General features: G+C 41.7%; 2 protein-coding genes and 1 long non-coding RNA gene across 9 annotated transcripts in view; 2 read left to right on the top strand and 1 right to left on the bottom strand.

Moving 5' to 3' along the window:
* PRKCQ (protein kinase C theta) overlaps positions 1 to 18,247 on the top strand; it is a 153,443-nt gene extending 135,196 nt beyond the window's left edge. For all 3 annotated transcript variants that reach the window (XM_082387147.1, XM_082387148.1, XM_082387149.1), the window contains 2 exons: positions 15,160 to 15,288; positions 17,524 to 18,247. In XM_082387147.1, the coding sequence (XP_082243273.1) occupies positions 15,160 to 15,288; positions 17,524 to 17,679 (285 nt within the window). In that variant the 3' untranslated portion in view covers positions 17,680 to 18,247. The remainder of the gene's footprint in view (positions 1 to 15,159; positions 15,289 to 17,523) is intronic.
* Positions 1 to 21,249, bottom strand: part of LOC309626470 (uncharacterized protein) — a gene marked incomplete at its 5' end in the record, with an annotated part of 239,324 nt that overhangs the window by 55,716 nt on the left and 162,359 nt on the right. For all 5 annotated transcript variants that reach the window (XR_014243211.1, XR_014243212.1, XR_014243213.1 and 2 more), the window contains one exon: positions 2,928 to 3,089. Coding sequence is in view for 1 of the 5 variants with exons in the window: in XM_082387206.1 (XP_082243332.1) it covers positions 2,928 to 3,089 (162 nt within the window). The remainder of the gene's footprint in view (positions 1 to 2,927; positions 3,090 to 21,249) is intronic.
* Positions 7,829 to 11,748, top strand: LOC309626485. Its single transcript, XR_014243230.1, has 2 exons — positions 7,829 to 10,119; positions 10,750 to 11,748. It is a non-coding gene; the product is annotated as an uncharacterized lncRNA (long non-coding RNA).

Raw genomic sequence — 21,249 nt, 5'->3', positions numbered from 1 at the left:
TGTATGGGACAAGATACTTGCAAATCATATATCTGATAAGGGATTAATATCCAAAATATATAAAGAACTCATACAACTCAACAACAAAAACAACCCAATTTTAAAATGGACAAAAGAGGATCTGAATAAACAATTCTCAAAGACATACAGATGGCTAATAGGCACATGAAAATGTGCTCAACATCACTCATCAGGGAAATGCAAATCAAAACCACAATGAGCTATCACCTCACACCTGTGAGAATGGCTCTTATCAAGAAGACAAGAGATAAGTGCTGATGAGAAGGTGGAGAAAAGGTAACCCTCGTGCACGGTTGGTGGGAATGTAAATCAGTAGAGCCACTATGGAAAACAGTATGGAGATTCCTCAGAAAGTTAAGAATAGAACTACCTACCATACACTCATATGGTATTCCACTTCTGGGTATTTATTCGAAGAACATGAAAACACTAGTTGGAAAAGATATATGTACTCCTATGTTCATTGTAGCATTATTTACAATAGCCAAGATATGGAAACCACCTAAGTGTTTACCAATGGATGGATAGATGAAAGTGTGGTATATATACACAATGGAATATTACTCAGCCTTAAAAATGAAATCTTGCCATTTACAACACCATGGATGGCCTAGAGGGTGTTAAAGTTAGTGAAATAAGTCAGACAGAGACAAATACCATGTGATTTCACTCATGTGGAATCTAAAAAAAAAAAACCAGGAAACAAACACAATAAAATAAAAACAAGCTCATAGATACAGAGAACAGATTAGTGGTTCCCAGACGACTAGGGGTTTGGGGAGATTGGGCAAAGAATGGGTGAAGGGGGTCAACGCTATGGTGATGGATGGTAACTAGACTTTGGTGGTGATTACTCTGTAGTGATTATAGTGCTGCACACCTGAAACTTATTAAAAATCTTCCCCTGCCCCTGGATGAAGACTTGGATAGGATGTGTAACTTTCTGCTCACTCTTGGGTAAAAGACAAACTTCTTGTCACTCCTAAGTCATGAAACACTGCCTCAGCTGAGAAATTAAAGCTGTTCAGTCCAAGATATAAGTCATCACATCAATCTTAACTCAAAAGCAAAGACTCCTGCTCCCTTTCCTCTGGCCAAGTTCATGGCTGGCAGCCACTCGCCTTTGGAGAAGGGAGTATGGTCATAGCGTGTCTACCACATGTATGTTCTCTTCCTCTCCAGCTCTTGGGTTTCTGTTTCAGACCAAACACACAGAGAGGCTGGAGGGATTATAAGGAGAAAGGACTGCCCTTATATGGCTGAGGGGCTTCCTGCTCTTTGAACCTGGTGGGTTTTAAAGCCAAGGCTTTGGGACTTTCCTGGTGGTCCAGTGCTTAGGACTCGGCACTTTTCACTGTTGTGTCCTGGGTTCAATCCCTGGTCAGGGAACTAAGATCCTGCAAGCTGCTCACCATGGCCAAAAAAATAATAATAAAATAAAATAAAGCCAAGGCTTTGTTTGGGATTCTAGCAGGTGTTTTGGAAATACCTATAACTGGGAACATTTTTAGCTGAAGCTTTTGACGTACAGGCTGCTCAACCCATTCCGCAGCCCAACTTCTGTACCAAACTCTAAGCCAGCCACACTCCACCCCAGCGAGACTCATTGCCTGCCGAGTGGGCAATCTCACAGGCAGTCCTTCAAATGGACACAGACCAGCTCTCCTGCCGTGTTCCCTACCTGCGTCCATGGGAAACACTGTTGTATTTTTCATCCTGAATCCTTGACTGTTACCATCTTAGCAGCAATCTCCAGAATTTACCAACAAAGCCGGAGTCACACACTGCCCATGATAACCCAGGATCAATTAAGAATCGGCACCCAGAGCTACAGATGTAAACCAGACTCCAAGAATCACTAGCCATAAACCAGGCGCTCCCAGGGCAAACCAACACAGAGACAGAGGAAGCACCTGAAAGCCATCATTAAAGATTTACACTTTAAGTCCCAGTTTACCTTTTTTGAAGATGCAAAATGCCATCTACAGTGTGATTGTAACAAGTTGTAAGAAAAAAAAAAAAAAAAAACTCATGCTAGTTACATATCATAGTAAGCACCTACATTTATTGAGCTGTCCCAGCAACTATGTGGATCAAAAAGACCTACAAGTGTTACCAAGAGCCCAGAAAATCTAAAGTGGACCGAGAATACAGGTGTTCTGAACAAAACAGGGTTTTGATTTGTGGCAACTCTTATCAGCTGGCTAAAAAAAAAGTCATTTAGGGAAATAATTTTTAGCCCTGCTCTTCTTACAATGAAAAGGGGGCTAGGATAAGATCTTTCAACGTCAGACACTATCAATGAATTTTAAATCCAAACTTATAAGATTACCCAGCCCGTCTTTTTTGTCTTGAAGAACTCAAAATTAAATTTAAAGGGCATAATACACTTCTACCTCTCTCATACAGCTATCAGCTTGTCTAGGGTTATCTGAAATGTTGCAGCAACTGTGGACTTCTCCCTAAGGAATCAAGATCTTGAACCTGAAGTGCTGACAACCCCAGGAGGAGACCCAGCCCAAGGCTGATGGTATTTAAAAATCTGAGCCAGTACCCCTCAGTTTTCACTTTCCGATTGATCTGAACAAGCAATAAACTTAGAAAACTCCACAAACGGCCAATTAAATTCACTTTTAATGACTGGACAAAACACCTATAAAATGAAAGCTAATTTCTTAATTAACCAATTTAAAAAAAGAGAGGACAAGAGTAAAAATAAGTTAGCAGGATTGGAACATAAAACAATTTTGCTTTCCATAAGGGCAACTTCAAGCATTGTTACAGTTGCTATGTTTCTTTTAACTGGCTCTTGGAAGGACTTAATTGAGGTATGTTAGTTGGCTCTAGCTGCCATAACAAAATAGCATAGACTGGGTGGATTGGACAACAGAAATTTGTTTACTCACAGTTCTGGAGGCTGGAAGTCCAAGGTCCAGGCCCAGCAGGGTGGGTTTCTGGTGAGAGTCCTCCTGGCTTGCATACGGCTGCTTTCTGGTGTGAAAGCTCTGGTATCTGCTCAATCCATGGCATGAAGGCTGCACTCAGAAGGCCTGGGCCATCAAAACTCACTGGTAAAAGGAAACGAGGAAAAAGCTTGAGGAGTCTGGAGGCCCTGGAGCCTCCACTGCAACCTACCTTTACCGTAAAGCTGAACAGCTGTGCCTCCCAAACCCAGCTCCTCCCAGCTCAGCAAAGGGAGAGCACCTGGCAAGGATGTGGTGAAGGCTTAACTGGGAGCAGGTGAAGGTAATGGAAATAAGTCCATGGAAAGACGCTGGGAGTGGTGGTTTCCAAAGGAGAGGAAGACTGGGGAGGAGGAAAGGATTACTTCCAGTTGGAGGAGAAAAGTTGCAAAGTCATGTGTGTGGACTATTATGCAGCAATTAAAAGGATGGAACTATTGACTCATAGAGCAACTTGGATCACAAGGGCATTAAGCAGAGTGAAAAAAAAAAAGCCAATCTCAAAAGGTCACATACTGTATGAGTCCATGTATGTATTAACATTCTTGAAAGGACAACACTGTAGAGATGGAAAGCAGATCAGTGGTTGCCGGGGGTTAGGGATCATGAAGGCAGGGGAATGACTGTAAAGGGGAACCCCAAGGGAGATCTTTGTGGTGAAAGGACTTTTCTGTATCCTTTTTGTCCTGGTGGTTACCCAGGCCTACACATGTGATAAAATGACATAGAACAAGACACACGCAGTGTACTGGTTTTGATACTGTGCTATCACCATGTATGACATAAGCATTAGGGGAAACTAGGTAAAAGGTACACAGGGCATCTCTGTATCTTTTCAACTTCCTGTGAATCTATATGTATGGTCTGAATGTTTGTGTCCCCCCAGAAAATCATATGTTGAAGTCTTCTAACCCCCAATGTGATGGTTATAGGAGGTGAGGCCTTTTAGAGGTAATTAGGTGTAGATGAGGTCAAGAGGGTGAGGCCCCCATGATGGGATTAATGCCCTTATAAAAAGAGGGAGAGAGAGAGATCTCTCCCTCTAAACACATGCACCAAGAAAAGGCCATGTTTTTACTGACCTCTGCCCACCAGAGCAAAAGCCAGCTCTACCCACCACCAGTCCCTCCCATCAGGAAACTTCCACAAGCCTCTTAGATAGCCTTATCCACCAGAGGGCAGACAGCAGAAGCAAGAAGAACTACAATCCTGCGGCCTGTGGAACAAAAACCACATTTCAGAAAGATAGACAAGATGAAAAGGCAGAGGGCTATGTACCAGATGAAGGAACAGGATAAAACCCCAGAAAAACAACTAAATGAAATGGAGATAGGCAATCTTCCAGAAAAAGAATTCAGAATAATGATAGTGAAGATGATCCAGGACCTCAGAAAAAGGATGGAAGCAAAGATCAAGAAGATGCAAGAAATGTTTAACAAAGATCTAGAAGAATTAAAGAACAAACAGAGATGAACAATACAATAACTGAAATGAAAGACACACTAGAAGGAATCAATAGCAGAATAACTGAAGCAGAAGAACGGATACATGACCTGGAAGACAGAATGGTGGAATTCACTGCTGCAGAACAGAGTAAAGAAAAAAGAATGAAAAGAAATGAAAACAGCCTAAGAGACCTCTGGGACAACATTAAATGCAACAACATTCGCATTATATGGGTCCCACAAGGAGAAGAGAGAAGGAAAGGACCTGAGAAAATATTTGAAGAGATTATAGTCGAAAATTTCCCTAACATGGGAAAGGAAATAGCCACCCAAGTGCAGGAAGCACAGAGAGTCCCATACAGGATAAACCCAAGGAGAAACACGCTGAGACACATAGTAATCAAATTGGCAAAAATTAAAAACAGAAAAATTATTGAAAGCAGCAAGGGAAAAATGACAAATAACATACAAGGAAACTCCCATAAGGTTAACAGCTGATTTCCCAGCAGAAACTCTACAAGCCAGAAGGGAGTGGCATGATATACTTAAAGTGATGAAAGGGAAGAACCTACAACCAAGATTACTCTACCCAGCAAGGATCTCATTCAGATTCGATGGAGAACTCAAAAGCTTTACAGACAAGCAAAAGCTAAGAGAATTCAGCACCACCAAACCAGCTCTACAACAAGTGCTAAAGGAACTTCTCTAAGTGGGAAACACAAGAGAAGAAAAGGACCTACAAAAACAAACCTATAACAATTAAGAGAATGGTAATAGGAACATACATATCAATAATTACCTTAAACGTGCATGGATTAAATGCTCCAACCAAAAGACACAGGCTCACTGAATGGATACAAAAACAAGACCCATATATATGCTGTCTACAAGAGACCCACTTCAGACCTAGGGACACATACAGACTGAAAGTGAGGGGATGGAAAAAGATATTCCATGCAAATGGAAATCAAAAGAAAGCTGGAGTAGCAATACCCATATCAGATAAAATAGACTTTAAAATAAAGAATGTTACAAGAGACGAGGAAGGACACTACATAATGATCAAGGGATCAATCCAAGAAGAAGATATAACAGTTATAAATATATATGCACCCAACATAGGAACACCTCAATACATAAGGCAACTGCTAACAGCTCTAAAAGAGGAAATCGACAGTAACACAATAATACTGGGGGACTTTAACACCTCACTTGCACCAATGGACAGATCATCCAAACAGAAAATTAATAAGGAAACACAAGCTTTAAATGACACGATAGACCAGGTAGATTTAATTGATATTTATAGGACACTCCATCCAAAAATGGCAGATTACACTTTCTTCTCAAGTGCGCACGGAACATTCTCCAGGATAGATCACATCGTGGGTCACAAATCAAGCCTCTGTAAATTTAAGAAAATTGAAATCATATCAACCATCTTTTCTGACCACAGCACTATGATATTAGAAATCAATTACAGGGGGAAAAAACGTAAAAAACATACACACATGGAGGCTAAACAATACGTTACTAAATAACCAAGAGATCTGAAGACATCAAAGAGGAAATCAAAAAATACCTAGAGACAAATGACAATGAAAACACGACGATCCAAAACCTATGGGATGCAGCAAAAGCAGTTCTAAGAGGGAAATTTATAGCTATACAAGCCTACCTCAAGAAACAAGAAAAATCTCAAACAAACAATCTAACATTACACCCAAAGGAACTGGAGAAAGAAGAACAAACAAAACCCAAAGTTAGCAGAAGGAAAGAAATCATAAAGATCAGAGCAGAAAGAAATGAAACAGAAACAAAGAAAACAATAGCAAAGATCAATAAAACTAAAAGCTGGTTCTTTGAGAAGATAAACAGAATTGATAAACCATTAGCCAGACTCATCAAGAAAAAGAGGGAGAGGACTCAAATCAATAAAATTAGAAATGAAAAAGGAGAAGTTACAACAGACACTGCAGAAATACAAAGCATCCTAAGAGACTACTACAAGCAACTCTATGCCAATAAAATGGACAACCTGGAAGAAATGGACAAATTCTTAGAAAGCTATAACCTTCCGACTGAACCAGGAAGAAACAGAAAATATGAACAGACCAATCACAAGTAATGAAATTGAAACTGTGATTAAAAATCTTCCAACAAACAAAAGTCCAGGACCAGATGGCTTCACAGGTGAATTCTATCAAACATTTAGAGAAGAGCTAACACCCATCCTTCTCAAACTCTTCCAAAAAATTGCAGAGGAAGGAACACTCCCAAACTCATTCTATGAGGCCACCATCACCCTGATACCAAAACCAGACAAAGATACTACAAAAAAAGAAAATTACAGACCAGTATCACTGATGAATACAGATGCAAAAATCCTCAACAAAATACTAGCAAACAGAATCCAACAACACATTAAAAGGATCATACACCATGATCAAGTGGAGTTTGTCCCAGGGATGCAAGGATTCTTCAATATACGCAAATCAATCAATGTGATACACCATATTAACAAATTGAAGAATAAAAACTATATGATCATCTCAATAGATGCAGAAAAAGCTTTTGACAAAATTCAATACCCGTGTATGATAAAAACTCTCCAGAAAGTGGGCATAGAGGGAACCTACCTCAACATAATAAAGGCCATATACGACAAACCCACAGCAAACATCATTCTCAATGGTGAAAAACTGAAAGCATTTCCTCTAAGATCAGGAACAAGACTAGGATGTCCACTCTTACCACTGTTATTCAGCATAGTTTTGGAAGTCCTAGCCACAGCAATCAGAGAAGCAAAAGAAATAAAAGTAATACAAGTTGGAAAAGAAGTAAAACTGTCACTGTTTGCAGATGACATGATACTATACATAGAGAATCCTAAAGATGCTACCAGAAAACTACTAGAACTAATCAATGAATTTGGTAAAGTTGCAGAATACAAAATTAATGCACAGAAATCTCTTGTATTCCTCTACACTAATGAAGAAAAATCTGAAAGAGAAATTAAGGAAATACTCCCATTTACCACTGCAACAAAAAGAATAAAATACCTAGGAATAAACCTACCTAGGGAGACAAAAGACCTGTATGCAGAAAACTATAAGACACTGATGAAAGAAATTAAAGATGATACCAACAGATGAAGAGATATACCATGTTCTTGGATTGGAAGAATCAATATTGTGAAAATGACTATACTACCCAAAGCAATCTACAGATTCAGTGCCATCCCTATCAAATTACCAATGGCATTTTTTACAGAACTCGAACACAAAATCTTAAAATTTGTATGGAAACACCAAATACCCCAAAGAGCCAAAGCAGTCTTGAGGGGGAAAAAAAACAGAGCTGGAGTAATCAGACTCCCTGACTTCAGACTATACTACAAAGCGACAGTCATCAAGACAATATGGTACTGGCACAAAAACAGAAATACAGATCAATGGAACAGGATAGAAAGCCCAGAGATAAACTCACACACCTATGGTCAACTAATCTATGACAAAGGAGGCAAGGATATACAGTGGAGAAAAGACAGTCTCTTCAATAAGTGGTGCTGGGAAAACTGGACAGCTACATGTAAAAGAATGAAATTAGAACACTCCCTAACACCATACACAAAAATAAACTCAAAATGGATTAGAGACCTAAATGTAAGATCGGGCACTATAAAACTCTTAGAGGAAAACATAGGAAGAACACTCTTTGACATAAATCACAGCAAGATATTTTTTGATCTACCTCCTAGAGTGATGGAAATAAGAACAAAAATAAACAAGTGGGACCTAATGAAACTTAAAAGCTTTTGCACAGCAAAGGAAACCATAAACAAGACAAAAAGACAGCCCTCAGGATGGGAGAAAATATTTGCAAACGAATCAACGGACAAAGGATTCATCTCCAAAATATATAAACAGCTCATGCAGCTCAATATTAAAAAAACAAACAACCCAATCCAAAAATGGGCAGAAGACCTAAATAGACATTTCTCCAAAGAAGACATACAGATGGCCAAGAAGCACATGAAAAGCTGCTCAACATCACTAATTATTAGAGCAATGCAAATCAAAACTACAATGAGGTATCACCTCACACCAGTTAGAATGGGCATCATCAGAAAATCTACATACAACAAATGCTGGAGAGGGTGTGGAGAAAAGGGAACCCTCTTGCACTGTTGGTGGGAATGTAAATTGATACAGCCACTATGGAGAACAGTATGGAGGTTCCTTAAAGAACTAAAAATAGAACTACCATACGACCCAGCAATCCCACTACTGGGCATATACCCTGAGAAAACCGTAATTCAAAAAGACACATGCACCCCAATGTTCACTGCAGCACTATTTACAATAGCCAGTTCATGGAAGCAACCTAAATGCCCATCGACAGACGAATGGATAAAGAAGATGTGGTACAAATATACAATGGAATATTACTTAGCCATAAAAAGGAACGGAATTGGGTCATTTGTAGAGACGTGGATGGATCTAGAGACTGTCATACAGAGTGCAGTAAGTCAGAAAGAGAAAAACAAATATCGTATTTTAACGCATATATGTGGAACCTAGAAAATGGTACAGATGAACCGGTTTGCAGGGCAGAAATAGAAACACAGATGTAGAGAACAAACATATGGACACCAAGGGGGGGAAGCCACGGGGGGCAGGTGTGATGAATTGGGACATTGGGATTGACATGTATACACTGATGTGTATAAAATGGATGACTAATAAGAAAACAAATAAGTAAATAAATAAACATAAAAATAAATAAATAAATAAATAAAAAAGAAAAGGCCATGTGAGCACTCAGCAAGAAGACGGCCATCTACAAGCCGGGGAGAGACGTCTCACCAGAAATTGACCATGTCAGCACCTTGATCTTGGACTTCCCGCCCCCAGAACCATGAGAAATAAATGTGTGCTCTTTAAGCCTCCCAGTCTCAGCCCAAGCTGACTGAGACACTATAATTATTTCAAAATAAAAAGTTGAAAAACAAAACTAAATCTAAGGCTAAATTCCAGCAAATACAAAAAAAGCAAAAAAAAGAGAGAGTGAGACAGTCAGCTGCAGTTTCAGTGGCAGGAAGAAGATTTGCTGTGAGAGTAGAAAGTGAATTTGGTGACTAGAGCAGAGACCAAGACAGTTAAGGATAAAGAAGGTGAAGAAAAAGGACTCGCTGGTGAAAGAGGTTTTAAACCCACGTGGAAGAGTCTGGGCTTATTCTTTCTCCTGTGAGTTAATAAAAATTCTCTGTTCTTGTCCGTGAAGAAGACAGCTGTCTGTTTTCCAGGAGCTGGGCTGATAAAAATTCATGGCCACCCGGCAACGTGCTGGTTGTGAGACTGGCTTCTAGTTGCCCCTGTGCCTCTTGTGCTCTGATTTTAATCCAACAGCCCCCACAGCCCTGAGCTCCCTTTTCTGCAAAAATCAAAGGTGATCTATCATTTCTAGAGAAACCTCCTCTAGGGAATTTTACATAATGTTCTGAAAGCCAGAAGTAACGGGTCCTCTGGAAACGCTAAGCAAAGAGTATTCAGCGGCCTCTGTAACGGCAGTGGTGTCAGTACCAGACTTCAACCTCTTCAGCCCTCAAAGGGCACGGATTCACGTAGTGCGCTGAACACAGGCACATCACGAGAGGCTGCGCTCCGTCAAGAGTTACAGCTGGGTCTGTTTACAACAGCAGGACATGGAAGCAACCTACACGTCCATCGACACATGAATGGATAAAGAAGACGTGGCACAGATATACAATGGACTATTACTCAGCCATAAAAAGAACGAAATGGAGGTATTTGTAGTGAGGTGGATGGAGTTAGAGTCTGTCATACAGAGTGAAGTAAGTCAGAAAGAGAAAAACAAATACAGTATGCTAACACATATATATGGAATCTAAGGAAAAAAAAAAAAAAAGGCCATGAAGAACCTAGTGGCAAGACGGGAATAAAGACACAGACCTACTAGAGAATGGACTTGAGGATATGGGGAGGGGGTGGGGTGAGATGTGACAGGGTGAGAGAGTGTCATGGACATATATACACTACCAAATGTAAAATAGATAGCTAGTGGGAAGCAGCCGCATAGCACAGGGAGATCAGCTCGGTGCTTTGTGACCACCTAGAGGGGTGGGATGGGGAGGGTGGGAGGGAGGGAGATGCAAGAGGGAAGAGAAATGGGAACATATTGTATATGTATAACTGATTCACTTTGTTATAAAGCAGAAGCTAACACACCATTGTAAGGCAATTATACTTCAATAAAGATGTTTAAAAGAAAAAAAAAAAAGAATTACAGCTGGAGAGGAAACAGTCGACAAAACAAAATGACGGCCTACCGAATGGGAGAAGATATTTGCAAGTTGTATGACCAATGAGAGATTAATATCCAGCATGTATAAACAGCTCATACAACTTAATATCAAAAACAACAAAACAAAACCAAAAAAAAAAGAACCAACCTGATTAAAAAAATGGGCAGAAGACATTTTGCAAAGAGGAAATGAGGATGGCCAACAAGTACATTCAAAGAATGTGCTAATCAAGGAACTGCAAATCAAAACCACAATGAGATATCGCCTGACACCTGTCAGAATGGCCATCATCAAAAAGAACACAAATAACAAATGTTGGCGAACATGTGGAGAAAAAGGAACCCAAGTATACTGTTGGTGGGAATGTAAATGGGTGCAGCCACTGTGGAAAACAGTATGGAGTTTTCTCAAAAAACGAAAAATAGAACTACCATGTGAGCCAGCAGTTCCACTCCTGGGTATATATCCGAAAAAAAAACGAAAACACGAATTCAAGAAGATACATGCACTCCAGTGTTCATAGCAGCACTATTTACAATAGCCAAGACATGGAAGCAACCTAAGTGTCCATCAATAGATGAATGATAAACAAGATTATATATATATTTTATATATATACACACACACACACACATGCACATGCACAATGGAATACTACTCAGCCATGAAAAATAATGAAATTTTGCCATTTGCAACAACATGGATGGACTTGGAGGGCATTATGCTAAGTGAAGTAAGTCAGACAAAGACAAATACTGTATGATATCACTTATATGTGGAATCTTAAAATTACAAAAAACTATTGAATATAACAAAAAAGAAGCAGAGTCACAGATATAAAGAACAGACTACTGGTTACCAGTGAGGAGGGGGTGAGGGAGTGGGAGACACAAACTATTGGTGTAAGATAGACTCAAGGATGTATTGTACAGCACAGGGAATATGGCCAATATTTTGTAATAACTATAAATGGAAAGTAACCTTTAAAAATTGTATAACATTTTTTAAAAACTTTTTTTAAAGAATTACAGCTGGGACACTGCTGTCCAGTTGACTGTTGTCAAGGACACGCCCCTTTCTTCCTCATTTATTCATCCAGGATGTCCTGTCCATTTGTTTGGAAAATGATGGAAAACGAACGATCGCAAACAGAAATAGCTCTCCCTTTTGTAGAAAGAGCCATCTGAAGAGGGACTAAAGAGGGAGGGAGATTCCAGTGGCAGGCGCTGAGCCCGGGGGGAGTGGGGGTCCATCCCCAGCAGCCCAGCACTGCTTTCTTGCCCAGATAGCCGAATAAATTTAAACAAACTCCAGCTGCATCCTGGCCTTTTATGTCAGAGATGTGCTTTTTCCTGTAAGTGTAAACCACACTTCTGACAGCTTTTATGGACAAAAGCAAGTCTTTCTTTCATGAACATTTATTTCTTCGGTGCAGCTCCCGGTGGCAGAGATGATGACCTCTCATAAGGTCAACAAGCATCTTCAGGACCAGGGTGGGGGGTGATCGGCTGCAGGGCAGAGAAGATAATCCACTCGTCTGTGCAAAACGGGAAAGGATTTTGAGTCTCGAAGCTGGAGATCATACTATCTACTCATTATACATTTTATCTATAAAAAAATTTTTTTTTAATTTCACAAGTACATATACCAGGCTCAGGAGGCTCTTGATCCTCTTGGAACAAATGCCACATGTTACTGGGGAAAACTAACAGGAAACCTAGCATGTGCACACTTGGCCTAAGGCAGTTACTTCAAACCCGATTCCCTGAAGCATTTAATTATAACAACACGAGGCTGGGTTTTGGCTTGTTCACGGGGCACTCACACCTTCTCTCTAACCTTGCTTCATCAAAATGTCCTTAAGAAGTGGAAGTCGATCATTTATCAGGATCATTTCAAGGGAAGGGGTGGGGGGCAAGTCACTTATTCCCTCTTCTCCTGAAAGCATCGATCTGCTTTTCCCTCTCTTGACCCTTGCTGGTGTCTGAGTCTATAGGAAAGTGTGCTTTACTGTGAACTTTTCTCTAGGCTGTTCTATATGCTGAAACCAAGAGACTAACAGAAGACAGAGACTTTAAGACACATAATCTGGAAAAAAAGTGGAAAGACAGCTTACTCATGTATTCAACAAACATTTATTGAGTGTCTGCTTTGTGCATGGCACTGGGCTGGATTCTGTAAGAAACAGAAACATAAATGATATCTGCCTTCCAAAGCTTACACTACAGCAAGAAAGACAGTCTTTAAATACACACACACACACACACACACACACACAGTGTGCTAATTTCCTTTAATGGAAGGGAGGTGTTCTATGGACCAAAGAGGAGAGACCATCCAAAACCAGAAGTAGGAAGGGGTTGCTCATCGTTTAGGCTCTACTGCTGGCTAGACCCGTGGTCTTGAGCAAGTTACTTAGCTACTCTGAGCCTCGGTTTCTAAAAGCTTTCTGCTTTTAGAATCTGCCTTTAAAGTCAAGATGGTCTCGATGAGTCCTCTAGCACAAGACCTGACTCTCAAGGGACATTGGGTGGGATGAGTGATGTAACCAACCATGTGAATATGACTTGACGAGGAGAGAGAGCTCACCGTGGGTGGAGGTAATCAAAGAAAGCTTCACAGAGGAAAGGGGGTGTAAGCTGAATCCTGACAGGTGAGTCAGGATTTAAAGAGGAAGAGGAAGAAATGGGAGTGGATGTGGGGAGAGGGAAACCCTGGCAAGACGGAAATGTCATTGGTGAAGGGCAGAGGTAGGAAAGGCAGATGCATATTCAATGAGTAGGTGTGTCCGGATGGAAGAGAAGGTCACAGTGAAATCAGAGGACGAGTGTCAGCATTGCAGGGAGCCTGGAAGACTGGCCTAGGGGTTCAGGGGATGTTAGGACTCACGGGACATAAGGACCACCTTGTCTAACCCTTCATTTTACGGGTGAGGGAACTGAGACTCAGGAAACTTGCTCCAGGCCGTGTCGGTAGTAAGCCTCTTGAATGACAGTCTCATGTTATATCCACTATGCAGTGATTTTCTAATGGGGTACTTTGGAACCCTAAGTTTCCACAGAGGGGCCTCAGCGGCCTCCATATGAAAAAGGGGAGAGGAAGCTGGGGCCATTCCAACAATTTACCACTTGGATATACTAGGTGGCTGCATGAGGTCTCACTTGGGCTTTAAGAGGAGTCTCCTAATTAAAAAAAAGAAAGAAAATATCTCCACTTTGCTACAGCATGGTAGTTAATTAGTTAGTTAGTGATTACAGACTAGAGCTTTTGAAGATTTTGACTACACGTAAGACTGACTCTTCTTATAAGAGGTATAAGCAAGAGGTTCATGCAATGTAGATGCAAATGGAGGTCCAGTCCTGCCAGAACTTCATGGAAAATCTCTGCACTTGACTTGGATTCTGTTTTCAAGACTCAGAGTCTCCATATGATACCCTGTAATAAGCAGTTATTTGATACATAAACGTCTAGCCTGATGTAAGAGAAGAGGTAACTACTCCAGACCCCCAGGACCTGAGACTATTCTAGGACTCTTCTACTTCCTTAAAGCCCTTGACATGTTTTATTTAAGTTTGAAGAGTTTCCAGGTTTCTTTCCTGTCCTGGCCAATGTTCATTTTGACCTCATGGGGGGAAGTAATAGGAGAGGGGAGAGCACAAAGATGAAATACATATGTAATGGGTCAGAGATGATTAAAGATGATATGAATAAAGTATTAGTGTCCAGCAGGTTTGCAGGAGTGAAGAGTGATTCCAGATACTCAGATGCCTTACAAAGTACAAAGCTGATTGTCAGGGGCTAGTTTATGTCACACCTGAAGTGAGCTTTTCTTTAGAGCAAGACTGTAATCCTAAGAAAGCAGCTTTTAAAGAAATCAAACTTGATCGATGGACAGTAAACCAAACAACAAACACATTGGTCACTTACTTTCTGCTGTTGGGTTCTACAGACCAGGAATTAGCACACACCTCTGTGTGTGCGTGTGTGTGTGTGTATATTGTTGTTGTTGTTTTAACCCACAAAACAGCCCTGTGAGGAGAATACTTCCCTCACCTTACTGATGAGGGAACTGACTCTGTAACTTGCCAGTTCCCATGAATAACAACACAGGGCAAAGCTGATTTCAATCCAGGCCTAGATAACTCAAAACATTGCACTTCTAGAGCAAAGCCCAGACTCTGGAATATTCAGTAGACTTGTTGCTGCTGGTTTGACTTGGGTCGATAGTTTATGGTGGTTGGTAGAAAAACAAGGTTCGGAAATCAGGTGGCAAAAGCCGGGCCCTTCTCTTAGTGGAGTCAAGTGCATGCGGTCCTGGCTCCCACGCTAAGAAGTGCACCTGCCTCCCAGGGGCCTGGTTCATCCCTTGAGAAGTAACTGCTCCCCTTCTGCTCCCTTTCAGCTCTTCGTAAGAGAACCTGAAAAGCGCCTGGGGGTGAGGGGAGACATCCGCCAGCACCCCTTGTTTCGGGAGATCAATTGGGAAGAGCTGGAGAAGAAGGAGATTGACCCTCCGTTCAGGCCTAAGGTGGTAAGGAGCCTCTGGGGCCCTGTGGTCCTGCCAGCACAGTCCTCACATCACACCGAGGCTGCCGGGGCCTTGACTTCCCACCCACCCTCTGCAGTTCTTGGAAGAAAGTCTTCTTTAATCAGGCTATTGGGCTGGGGGGGAGGGGATGTTACTCACTGGCAGAATTTAACCTGTGTGATCAAATGTATTTGTGTGAAGAACGGATCACCACGTGTACATGCCTTAGACTGAACATGTATATGTGGGGATGACCCTCAGATGCCATGTGGAGCTTTGCACAGGGTGTGTCCAGGCTTCAGGGTCACAGTCTGCATGACCCAAACCTGAGCATAAACCCTGCATCCTTTGACAGGAGTTTTGGATCCATGTTTTCTGTGATATTTATGAAAGTTTCTCTGACATTTGTCATCTGTTCATATAACTACAGACCCTAATGGTAATTGGTAGGTGTTTTTTCATTTAAGAAGTAAACTGATACTTAGAAAAAGACAGGTCTCTAAATTCCCATGTACATACCCACCAGCAAGAGTCATCAACCTCCCCGAGAAAAGGCAGAACTTCCTGGGTCACCATAAAATGAAGCAAAGATGAGATGAAAAAAGTTCTGGAGATGGATGGCCCAACACGTGAATGTGCTTCATGCCCCTAAACTGTACACTTAAAATGGTTAGAATGGTCATTTTTATGTTATGTACATTTTACCACAACTTAAAGAGTAAATAATAATTTTTTAAGGAGTACAGCAAAGTGGTGGATTTGCCAGCTTTACCCTTTCCTGGCGATTCTGGGAACAAGGTAGCAATGACCTGGGTAGACATAAACTATCTTCGCACGGAGGTGGCACAGGCTTGTGGATTTCAAAGCAGAGCATTCACTCCAGAAAGTATCTTCTGGTATTAGTCGTGCCAGTGGGTAGCCAGAAGCAGCACTGCACCCCCAGGGCAGGAAGAGTTACTTATGGTCAACATTTGTCCTAAGCTCTGGAGATGTTCCAAGGGTCCTACCGGCTGGCCTCTAGCACTCTTATTATTTGTAACAGCGCCATTTCTACTACATGGGTTAATAATTTGTTTATGATATGATGAATTTTTGCCTTTTTCCAGCTCATCAGAACAATGTCATTCATGTCTCAGCTTCCATGGTAGACTACAATGGACTCGACATTTTCCACATAAAAATCAGACGTTTCAGCTATGCTTTCCCTATGGGACAACTCCCGACTCCTCCCGTAGGAAGGAATTTCCCTGACCCATGGTCTGAGTGGCTATTTGTAGGCAGAGACCACAGACCATTGGCCTCAGCAGCTCAGGGGCCCCCTTGAGGGTGGGATGGGCCTGGATCTTAGTCACGCTCACATAAGGGTGACATTTGATTATGGTTGCTTTTAATCTTAGAAAGCTGAAGTGTACACCATACTGAACAGTATTTATAAATAGGTCTCTTTTTTTGTCATGGGCACCAGTGGACCAGGTGACCAGAAGGGAGCTCATCCCAATCTGTGTTGTCTCTGGAAGACAGTCCAAGATGTTTAATAATAAAATTAATGTGGAATTCTTTTCCCATACAGGCCATTATAGAGTACTGAGTAGAGTTCCGTGTGCCATACAGTAGGTCCTTATTAGAAATCTAAAAAAGAGTGGATACATGTATATGTATGACTGATTCACTTTGCTGTACACCTGAAACTAACACAACATTGTAAATCAATTATACTCCAGTAAAAATTTTAAAAATAAAAGAATAAAATTAATGTGGGTAGGGGAACCAGTGGTAGTGAAGGATATTGATAGAAGAACCGGGATATATAATCTGCAAAACTTCTCCAATCCTCCGGCCCCTCTGCTCCCACCTCCACCTGCCACTCCCCCTGCCCCCCCCCCCGACTGTCCCCTGTAGACTAAAAGGACAGAGGTCAAATTGGGGCTTACCACTTTTTCAAAGGTTGCCAGTCCTCCTTCATGTAAAGTTATTTGAATGTACACATCCTGGAATTCCTGTATACGAATTTAATTACACTACGCTGTAATTAAATACGCTGGTGAGTCAGGATCTTAGAGGTGTTCAACAAAGGCCGTATACAATCATCTATCAGTATTACTTTCGTTTATTGGCAGACGCCAGCGTTTTCATACGCAGATTATAGCCTAGATGGCAAAAGCCATATCTTGAATGAATCAGGAATTCAGTGGCTGATTTTCCTCTCTTTTTCTCCCCACCCCTTAAACTCTGGTCAAGAAATCACCGTACGACTGCAGCAATTTCGACAAAGAATTCTTGAATGAGAAGCCCCGGCTGTCATTTGCAGACAGAGCGCTGATCAACAGCATGGACCAGAACATGTTCCGGAACTTTTCCTTCATGAATCCAGGGATGGAGAAGCTGATATCCTGAACTCGCCTCTCCAGACACACGAAGGGATTTGCCTTCTCTCTGTGAACTGGTTCAAGTGACACTTCTTGGGTTCCTTTTCAACTTGGAAAAGAAAAGAAACACTCAACAGTAAAGGCTGAGCCCTTTGAGCTCCTCACCGACTTTGCATCTGTAGCAGAAACCAGCTCTGCTTCACTAATGACGATGCCCTTTGGATTCTCCCCTGTCATCTCTCACAGCCACTCTTGAAGTTAGGTCCTTCCTCACTGTAGTTATTTACTTGAAGATGGCTCTCCGCACTGTGAAAGATTTGAAAACTTAATTCCACTCTAAGTTATGGCTCTTCACCTGGGCACCAACTGCTGATCAGTGACATACGTGTTGGCTCAAGGAGCAGAGTCCAGACCTCTCAAGACTGAAACTGCACGTTGCCTGGCGTAGCACTGGCGTCCACTCGGCCGCAGACAAGTAACCACTAAACCCATTTTATTCTGTTCACACCTGGGCGAGTGTAAAGGGTAGGGGGTAGGGGAAGCCCTGAATAGGTTCTTATGGGAATTCTTCATAATAAACATAGCTTGTAACTTGAGACTTACAAATTCATTCATTCTGATTTAGCCATGAAATTCACGGGCAAGAGGAAAGTGGGGGGAGTTCGTGTCATCCATGTGCAATGTTTACTAGACCCCTACTCTGGTTATCTTGTCAACGTAGAAATTAAATTTAGAGTCCAATAAAGATAGAGTCATTTTACTCCTGCCAATAGAACCTTTCCATCCATCCATTCTCAGTTGATTTCAGTATCAGTGGCAGTTTCTCATTACCATCCTCACATTAGAACAGGAAAAAAAAAAAAATGAAGTGCGTAATTCTTCTAGAGAAAAGATAACCCATCCCTTTATTATACCATTACTGGTGATTTGATGACTCCTAAGTCTCTTGAGAGAGACATCCTTCAAGATAAAGACCCATGCATGCTATTTGCAGCGATCTTATTTAATAAGAATTCTAGCTATCCATGTTTAAAATATCTGTGCTGTGTGTATATTTTGATAAAATGTTGTGACTTCATGACAAAGAGGTGGATATGTAAAAATGGAATAAAAAAAAGAAAGATGCCTCTTCATAGTTTAATTCCCTACTTGCCCCTCCCCCCTGCCCCAAACTTGGTTCTGTTTTGGTTATCAGCAAAATGTAGCTAGCATTGAGTTAATGTTTTAAATTTTGAGAATCATTAAAAATCCCCAACAGGAGAGAAACTCAGATAACCTTTAAGTTATTAGTATTATATTCCTCTTTTCCTTCCCCACAAGATTTCTTTTTTTTTTTTTTTTCCCACTCACTTTCCAACATACTTTATTCCAGATTCCCTACACAGCCTTCAAAGGACCTGCAGGATGAGGTCTTTAGCCTCCTATGCTCAACTTTGCTCAACTGGCTTCAGTCATAGTGGTTTCTCCACCACCCTGACACCGTTCTGCCTCAGGGCCTTTGCACTTCCTGCTCCCAGTACTTGGGATGCTCTTCCCCCCCACAAGATTCTTGAAGGAGTGATCTCCAACCCCCGAACTCAGCTCTGCCCTCCAACTTCTCTCCTGACACTGCTTCCCCCAAGGACGCCCTCTTGGCAGTTCATGTGGAATGTTCTAGATCCTCATGGACCCCTCTGCAGCTTTTTATACAAGGAAAGACCCTCTCTTTCATCTCGGCCCCTCGGATGTTCTGACACAGCCCTTTGCTCTTTCATCCCCTCCACCTTTGATTACCGACCCCCCACCCCACCCCCGGCTGGCCCCGTTCCCTCCTTCCCCAAATCACCTCCAAGTCCCCTCTTCCCTGCTTGCTTTCACTTTTCCTTGGTTTTCTCCTCCCACGCCATGCCTTCAAGAACGAGCAGTTCAGACAATCTCAATCCTCATCCCCAGTTCTAGCCTCTCTGCCAGGCTTCACACAGGTTCCACTAACTCATCCTGTTCACTTACGATCTTTATCTCTCTTGTAGTCCCTCATTCTATTAACAGCACCATCGTGGACCTGGTCATCCAGGCTTAGAACCACAGAGTCCTTGTTGACTATCCCTTCCCCCTTTCTAACCTCCCTCTCTCTCTTACCAAATTCTTATGATTCTGCCTCTGCAACTTCTCCAAACTATATACTTATCTCTACTTTCTCTCCTGCTAATCGTGCCTGGATTATTTAATAGCTGATGAACTAGTGTCCCCATCTTAAGTCTCCTCCATTTTAATTCACATATACAACATATAAACTGTAGAGTGTGAATAACTTTTCCTCTACCTCTTAGGTTCAGTACCTGAGGGCCTGTGAATTAAATTAACAAAATACCGATGAGCAAGAGAAGCATGCTTTTATCTACACATGCAACATGCGTACACGTGATGAGGCACTCAAAGGAGTGGTTAGAATTTGGGGTTTAAATAGCTAACTTACCAGAAGAAAGAGAGGAAAAAGAAAAGGCTCCAATGCAAAGAGCAAATAAGGGTTTCAGGAGACAAGAAAGTTTGTGATAATGTTTGTCCACATAGGTATGAGTGGTCTTCCTGTCTTGTTTTCTTCAGGGCCAGAAACTGCCCCAAAATGGAGATTTATGGAAGTAGGTTTACTCTTAGCCTCACTCCTGGGATCACACCCACCCCAAAGAAGGAATTCATGGTGGTCCTTATTTCTCTTAAGTGTCTGCTTTTAGTTAAAGAAAGCTCCAGGAAGGCCTCTCTCTGCATCTATTGAATCTCAAATATCTCTAGCTTAAAATAATTTTTACTATTTATGAAATATAAAAATATTATCTTCAGAAATCAACGTTATTATCCCACATCCTCATGTTCAAAATGCTGTGTAATCTTCCCTGGCTAAACCCCATCCAGGGCACCCCATCTTGTCCCCAGACAACCTCTCTACCGTCACCTTTCATCTTTGCCTTTCACTCACCTGTGCTCCCACTGATCCAGATTTCTTAGCACTGCCCGTGAACCCCCATCGTTTCCTGCCTCCAGGCCTTCGGGAAGCTAGTTTTTCTGCCTAGAATGCCGCATTCCCACAAGTTCATGTCTTCCCGTCTCCCGAGATCCACTTCAAATATCAAGTCCGCCATGAAATACTCCTGACTTGAGCTAATGTATCTCTCACCTTGTTAAGTTCCCATCCTATTGTATTTCTCTGTACATTTCCCACGGCACTCACGATTTTTTCATCAAGCTCTACAAGCATCTGCTTTGCCCCTCTTTCTAGACTGTAAACCCCTGAGGGAAGACTCTCTAGTTTGTCTCTGTCCTTGCCACGGTTCCTTGGTATATTCAGGCTCAAAATGAGTTGTTGGGCAGGTGAGGAAGTAAATGAATGCACTGAGTGGTGTTTAAATGGTGGCCCCTCCAGAGGTATGTCCACCTGGCACCTGCGAATATGACCTTATTTGGTAAAGGGGTCTCGGCAGATGTCATTAAGTTAAAGATCCAGAGGTGAGAGCATCCTAGATTTTATGGCTGGACCCTAAATCCAACCTCGAGCGTCCTTACAAGACACAACAGGGAGAAGAGAAGGCCAGGTGAAGATGGAGACTGAGATTGGAGTGAGGCA

The sequence above is a fragment of the Balaenoptera borealis genome, assembly GCF_965194805.1.
Source record: "Balaenoptera borealis genome assembly, chromosome: 3".
Classification (NCBI taxonomy): Eukaryota; Metazoa; Chordata; class Mammalia; order Artiodactyla; family Balaenopteridae; genus Balaenoptera; species Balaenoptera borealis.
This window is presented reverse-complemented; position numbering and strand designations above follow the sequence as displayed.